The 7,367-nt window shown below is 48.8% G+C and overlaps 1 protein-coding gene across 1 annotated transcript; it reads right to left on the reverse strand.

Moving 5' to 3' along the window:
* Nucleotides 1–611: 611 nt before the first annotated feature.
* On the reverse strand, nucleotides 612–7,001 carry LOC116524034 (zinc finger protein 436-like). Its single transcript, XM_032239132.1, has 3 exons — nucleotides 6,914–7,001; nucleotides 5,759–5,863; nucleotides 612–2,134 (listed from the first exon to the last, which is right to left on the reverse strand). The coding sequence occupies exons 1-3, from the start codon at nucleotides 6,999–7,001 to the stop codon at nucleotides 612–614; spliced, it is 1,716 nt and encodes a 571-aa protein (XP_032095023.1).
* Between the last annotated feature and the right edge of the window lie 366 nt (nucleotides 7,002–7,367).

The following is a 7,367-nucleotide window of genomic DNA, read 5'->3' on the forward strand; positions in this document are numbered from 1 at the left end:
TCTGTGCATGTGCTTTTGGCGAAAAAAAGGGCCTAAATGGGATGCCGTAGAGCCAGGGCAGGGGGGTGGGACTACCTGTTCGGGTGAACTGGTCCGAACCGGTAAAATACCTCTAATCCATGGCTTGCAAAGGAATGCGGGGTCCCCAAATACAGGCCCTCCATGGAGGGTCCACCCTTCTCTCAGAGGGTTATGGCTGCCATTTGGACATGAAGGAGAGCAAATGCGGAGCAGAGGAAACGGTCATCGGTTCCTGCTAGCAGGATGAGTGGTTTTGTTTTTAACGTTTCGATAAAAACCCTGAAAACTGTTTCCGCCTTGTTATTAATTCTGCCTAGGTTGTAGAGCAGTGTTTCTCAACCTTGGCCTACCTGAAGATGCGTGGACTTCAACTCCCAGAATCCCCCAGCCAGCTTCAGGTAGGCCAAGGTTGAGAAACACTGTTCTAGAGGATCTAATTCTTCCTTTATGCCTCAGAAACATCAAGCCCAAAGACCCATCGGAACAGGATCATTTACATTGGACTTTGGTTGGGGAAGCCTAGCCTGGAGACTAGACAGTTGGCACTAGACAGTCATGGACACCTCTCTAGCCCCTCCACCCTTGTCTCCTTAGCACGGTTCAACCCCTTTGTATTGTGGGGAAGCCAACCCCAGTACTGTCTCTTCTGCCTGGCGGGCGTGACTTCTGAGATGCCGGTAAAGGCGCGAGGTCCCGCAGAAGTGCTGCTTGCACTTGGGGCAGGGATACAGCCTCTCCTCCACATGCACGCACTGGTGTTTGAGCAAAGCGGAGGGATCGGCAAACGGCTCGCCACAATTCCCACACGGGTGGGCAGAGAGCTGAGTACCATCGGGGTTGTGGTGGTGGGCATGTTGGTGGCGCTGGAAATGCAAGGTGCTGTTGAAGCTCTTGCCGCAGTCAGGGCAGATGTGGGGCTGGCCCCCGGCGTGGGTGCGTTGGTGTCGATACAGGTGGGAAGTGCGCCCGAAGCACTTGCCGCAGTCCCCGCAGGAGTAGGGCCTCTCGCCGGTGTGGATGCGTCGATGTCGCTCCCAGTGGGAGCTCCACGTAAAACTGAGCCCACACTCCCCACAGTGGTACGGCTTATCGGTGGAGATGTGAAGACGCCGGTGCTGAGCTAGCTGAGTGCGAGCGCTGAAGCTTTGCCCGCATTCCCCACAACCAAAGGGCTTATCGGCAGTGCCGTGGAGTCGGCGGTGGCGGGCCAGCTGAGACCGTCCCCCAAAACTCTGTCCACATTCTGAGCACTGGTGGTTCTGGTCCCCTCCAACCAAGTGTAGACGCTGGTGCTTCACCAACGCCAAGCCATCAGCAAAGGCTTTACCGCAAAGGGTGCACTTGTAGGGCTTGCGGCCACGATGGGTACGCTGGTGCTGGTCAAAGTGCAGTGTGGTGCTGAAGCTGCGCCCACAGTAGGTACAGATGTAGGCACGGGTGACGTTGGCAGCTGTGTTGGTGCCGTGAGTGCGCTGGTGGCGGTAGAGGTGGGAACTACGGCTGAAGCGCTTGCCACACTCATTGCAAGGATAAGGCTTCTCCCCGGTGTGGATGCGTAGGTGCCGGGCAAAATGCGAACTCCAGGAAAAGCTCTTGCCGCAGTCGCTGCACTGGAAGGGCAGCCGGCCGGTATGAAGCCGTTGGTGAGTCACCAGCTCTGTGTTGCGCCGGAAACACCGGCCACACTCGGCACACTGGTAGGGCAAGCCCTGGGTGGGCAGGAGGGCCGGGGAGGGAGTTCCTGTGGTGGTGTTGGCACTAGCATGTGCCCGCTGATGCCGATATAAGTTAGAGCTGACATTGAAGCTTTTGCCGCAGTCTTCACAATGGAAGGGGCGCTCGCCTGTGTGCGTTCGCCGATGCTTGCTGTAGTGCGAGCTGCAGCTGAAGACCTTCCCGCAGTCCTCGCATTCATAGCCCTTCTGCAGAACCAGGATGGGGGGCCCCTCCCCTGCCAGGACCTTGCTGCTGGACGGCTGCACCACCCTCCAGCGCAGGCTCTTGCAGTTCCCAGAAACCACCCTGGCGTCCAGCTTGAGCAGCTCTGCTTGGTGTTGCTGTGGGACTTCTTCCTCTTCACTTTCTTCCTCTTCCTCACTGCCCATCCCCTCACCTGGTAGGAAGAAAACACAAAGGGCCATCACCTTTCCAATATTCCCTCTGCGCTCTACATGGGGCTGCCCTTGAAAAGTGTCCGGAGACTACAATTGGTCCAGAATGCAGCTGCGCGAGTGATATTGGGTGTCCAGAGGTACACCCATGTTACACCTATCCTCCGTGAGCTGCACTGGCTCCCGATTGGTCTCCAAACGCACTTCAAGGTGCTGGTTATCACCTTTAAAGCCCTACATGGCCTAGGACCTGGATATCTCCGTGACCGCCTCCTGCCACATACCTCCCAGCGACCGATAAGATCTCACAGGGTGGGCCTTCTCCGGGTGTGTCGACTACACAATGTTGTCTGGCAGCTCCTCGGGGGAGAGCCTTCTCTGTAGCTGCCCTGGCCCTATGGAACGATCTACCCCCTGAGATCCGGACCCTCCCCACTCTCTTGGCCTTCCGGAAGTCTATTAAGACCTGGCTGTTCCGGCATGCCTGGGGCTGTTGATCCTTGATTGAGCTCCAGCCCCACTAAGATTGAGTGTACGTTGTGTTCTTTTAACTCCTTTGCCTTTGTATTTTAAATTCTTTTAATATTTTTAACTTGTTTTTATGTAAGCCACCCAGAGTCCTTCGGGATTGGGTGGCATACAAATTCATTAAATCTCAATCTCAAATCTCTCAATCTCCCATAGACCACACAGATAATCCTCGAGTTACTACTGTAATTGTGTCCTGCCATGGCAGTCATAACTCATAATGGTCATCAAAAGAGAGTCGTCATGTGACCAGACCCTATTTCGTGACCTTTTTTGTGGCGGTTGTTAAGCAAACCGGAAATAAATTCTGGCAAAACCATAAATTGCAGTCATGTGACCACAGGGCGTTGCAAATGGCAGTAAATGTGGGCCAGTTGTGGAGTGAACAAAATGGGGTCACGTGACAGCAGGGAAGGGAGCTGAACACTGGTTCTTCAATGCCATGGTGTAAGTAGCTTTTGGAGGGAATCCGTCATAACTTTGAAAAGTTGCTAAGCAACCGGTCGTAAGTGGAGAACTACCTGTATCCTGAAGAGATGGCCAGAACCTGGAGTACAGGGCCTATTCTTTAAGGTTTGTTCAAATCAAAGCTTTCAGTTGCTAAGGGCTCTAAACCCTGAGGTGGCCTATTTCAAATTGTATTCTTTGCTAGCAAGCATTCGGCCATTTTCTTTTCCCGCCCTTTCTGGCTTTGCTGTGAGACTTGGTGGTTACAAAAGGATAAAGGAATCGGCAACAAGGAAATGTACGGGTCATTACTTCTCAATCCCTATTCTTGTCCTGTAAACAGACCACAGCAAACAAGGCGCCTCCTTCACCTAACACAAGGCAGTAACCAAAGGGACTGCCATATTTTTCATCCTCATCTCGGCCTCAGGAATGCCAAGTGAAAAACTGCAGGAACGGGCACAGCAAATAATCTGACAGGTGATCAGGTTTATATTGATTGTAACCCAGTGGTGGGTTTCAAATTTTTTTAGAACCTCTTCTGTGGGTGTGGCCTGCTTTGTGGGAGTGGCTTGCCAGCCATGCAACTGGGTGGGAGTGGCTTGCCGGCCATGTGACTGGGTGGGAGTGACTTGCTGGCCATGTGACCAAGTGGGAGTGGCTTGACAGTCATGTGACTGGGTGGGCGTGACCAACTTGTAAAATGTGGTGAAACTCACTTAACAACGCTCTTGCTTAGCAACCAAAATGTTGGCTCAGAAACTCTGGCATTTGAAGCACGCAAGTCTTAAAGCTGTCAAGTTACAAGACCCTCATGCCCATAACCCTTTAGAAAAAAAAACCCAGGGGTGTTCAAACTTGACAGCTTTAAGACTTGTGGACTCCAACTCCCAGAATTCCTCCTCCAGTCATGTTGGCTCAGGAACTCTGGCATTGAAGTGTGCAAGTCTTAAAGTTGTCAAGTTACAAGACCTTTGCACCCCTTTAGAAAAAAATCCCCAGGGGTGTTCAAACTTGACAGCTTTAAGACTTGTGGACTTCAACTCCCAGAATTCCTCCTCTCGCTCTTCATCCTGATGATGTGCGGATGGGCGGAGGGAGGGAGCTGGAACTGGTTCTAAACGGCACTGTAGATTTGAAGAACCTCTTCTATAGAAGTGGTTAGAACTGGCAGGAACCCACCCCTGTTGTAACCGAAGGCCGATTGGTCAGACATTGTTTCTGCAATGCAAGGTTTTGTTCCAGAGTCCTCCTTGTATGAGCCGTGGTGGCACAGTGGTTAGAGTGCAGTACTGCAGGCTACTTCTGCCAGCTGACTGCAATTTGGCAGTTCAAATCTCGCCAAGCTCAAGATTGACTCAGCCTTCTATCCTTCCCAGGTGGGTAAAATGAGGACCCAGATTATTGGGGACAATAGGTTGACTCTCTAAACCGCTTAGAGAGCGCTGTAAAACACTGTAAAGTGGTATATAAGTCTAAGTGCTATTGCTATTGCTGTCCAACCTTCTGGCTCCTGTTGTGGTCAGCTCCAGTCAAGTGACATCCTAATATATATATTTTAGCTAGCAGAAATGCAGGATAAACTTAAATAAATTTGCAAGTCAAAACCGGTAACAAACTGGCATTTTTCTACTGTAGTTAGGGATCAGAAGCTGTAATTTCCTCTCCCCCCCCCCATTCATCTACCTCTTTTTAATTTGAAAAAAACAACAACACCCCATTATTACTGCCACATTTCACAGCTTATCTCTCAAATCAAAGGCACCTCCACCAAATGTCTGAATCTCCAGTTCCTCAAGATTCCCATCTGGTTTAGTGGGGAAAGAGTATTAGGACTACAAGAGGAGAGAGGTGGATTCTAGGCTAACCTTCAGACACAGAGGCTCACAGTGACCCTGTGCCTGTCACTCTTTCTAAGTCCATAAAAGTATTACCATAGGGAAAAACAGGATGAGATAGTATTATGTACCCTGGCTTCAACTCCAGTACAAAAGATGGGATGTAAATAAAACAAATAAGCAAGTGATAATTAAATAACCATTTTTCAGCAATATATTTGTGAGAGAGATCTTACAGTATGTACATGCATTGTGTTGCAAAGCTTTGAAAAATATTTTGCATCTCTCTCTCTCTCTCTCACACACACACACACACACACACACACACACACACACACACACTCATTCACCATCCCTCCTTTGGTTTTTGCAACCCAGATTTGATCATTTTCTAACCTTTTGAGGGGCCAGAGCAGGGGTGAAATTCAGCAAGTTCTGACAGATTCTGGAGAACCGGTAGTGGAAATTTGAGTAGTTTGGAGAACTGGCAAATACCACCTCTGGCTGGCCCCAGGAGTGGGGTGGGAAAGGGCATTTTGCAATATTCTACTCCTGCCACGCCTACCAAGCCACGCCCACAGAACCAGTAGTAAAAAAAAATTGAATTTCCCCACTGGGCCAGAGAGTGTAGAAATTCTATTCTGTACTCTTGCCTAAATCTTGTTCCAGGCCACTGACTCGATCCATGTCAGACTGGAGCATAAATGGAGGTAAGGCTCATGTTCCCATGGACCCACTGAAGTGTGAAGGAAAACATATTGAAGAGAAAAGCTGAGATCTGCTACCTGGGTGCCCCCCCACTCCTCTCCTCACCTAAATTGGCTCTTCTTGGGTTCTCCCTACTACCAGTCTCCAGGATGCTGGATTCCTCTTCCTCCTTCACCAAGAAAATCTCACTGGGTTTGGAGCTTGAAGATCCTGCTTGAAAAGGAAAGAAGAAAAATATGTTAATTAACTTTGCTGGTTTGCTTGATTCCATCCTTCTTTTTGATTTGTTCTTCTCGGTTCCACCACAAAACCGCGCTCGACTAAACCGCGCCCGACTAAACCGCATCGCTGACGTCATCAACAGGGCGACAACAGCACGGAGACAGAAGCACGCTGTAAACCTAAACCTAAAATTAATCCCTAAAACTAACCTAACCCTAAACCTAATCCTAACCCTAAACCTAACCCTTAACCTAACCCTAAACCTAACCCTAAACCTAACCCTAACCCTAAACCTAACCCTAACCCTTAACCTAACCCTTAACCTAACCCTTAACCTAACCCTAAACCTAACCCTAAACCTAACCCTAAACCTAACCCTAAACCTAACCCTAAACCTAACCCTAAACCTAACCCTAAACCTAACCCTAAACCTAACCCTTACCTTAAGTTGAATCGGCTTGCTTTCAAAGCGCTATTTAAAGCGCCCTTCTTTCTCCGTGCTGGCTGTTGTCGCCCTGTTGATGACATCAGCGACGCGGTTTAATCGGGCGCGGCTTAGTCGAGCGTGGTTTTGACGGGTCACGGTTCTTCTCTATAGCTGCAGCTTCTACATCAACCCAGGGACCACTTCCTTGTTCATCCAGAGAAAATGCATCACTCCCCTGACTTAATGATGGGCCAAGTTTACACAACATGCTTACCCATAAACCTACTAATTACCAGATGGCTTATAGGTCCAATCCCAGTAATAGTTGCCCCATAGCTTTCTACATCTTGATAGCATTAGCGCTTAGACTTAAATACCGCTTCACAGTGCATCACAGCCCTCTCTAAGCTGTTTACAGAATCAGCCTATTTCCCCCAACAATCTGGGTTCCCATTTTACCGACCTCGGAAAGATGAAAGGCTGAGTCACTCTTGAGCCGGTCAGGATCGAACTGCTGACAGAATTAGCCTGCAATACTGCATTTTAACCACTGCACCACCATGGGCCTTTGGTTATATATACATATAGTAAGTAAATAAAATTATATTTACTCAGTGCCACTAGAGTTTCACAGGCCTCCTGGTGAGTTTCTTTATAAGGCTTCTGCTTAGGATCTACAACTAGCCACTGATTCTCCATCATTCAGTCCCAAGTCACCTCCAGACAATGAACCAGCTCCTAAAACAAGAAGAATGTTATTCACACCATTGACACATCACAATCTTTTCTTCTGGCAATGGTTAATAACCGGGGAAATGCAATAACTAAAACAGCAATAGCACTCCCTTGGAAGTCAGGACACAATGTCTTTTAAAATACAGTTACTAACTTTTTGTTTTCGTCTGGATTATCAGAACCAACTCACTTGGTTCTGTTGGAGTTATTTATGGAGGTAAGATAATGCTAGATCTTTTAATTCTGAATATGCTGAAAATAGAGCCTATCTTCAGTCTGTTCATAATCATCACTGATGTTGAACTAGACATTACATTCTACCTAGCAAGA

This window comes from Thamnophis elegans, chromosome 2 (assembly GCF_009769535.1).
Source record: "Thamnophis elegans isolate rThaEle1 chromosome 2, rThaEle1.pri, whole genome shotgun sequence".
Taxonomy (NCBI): Eukaryota; Metazoa; Chordata; class Lepidosauria; order Squamata; family Colubridae; genus Thamnophis; species Thamnophis elegans.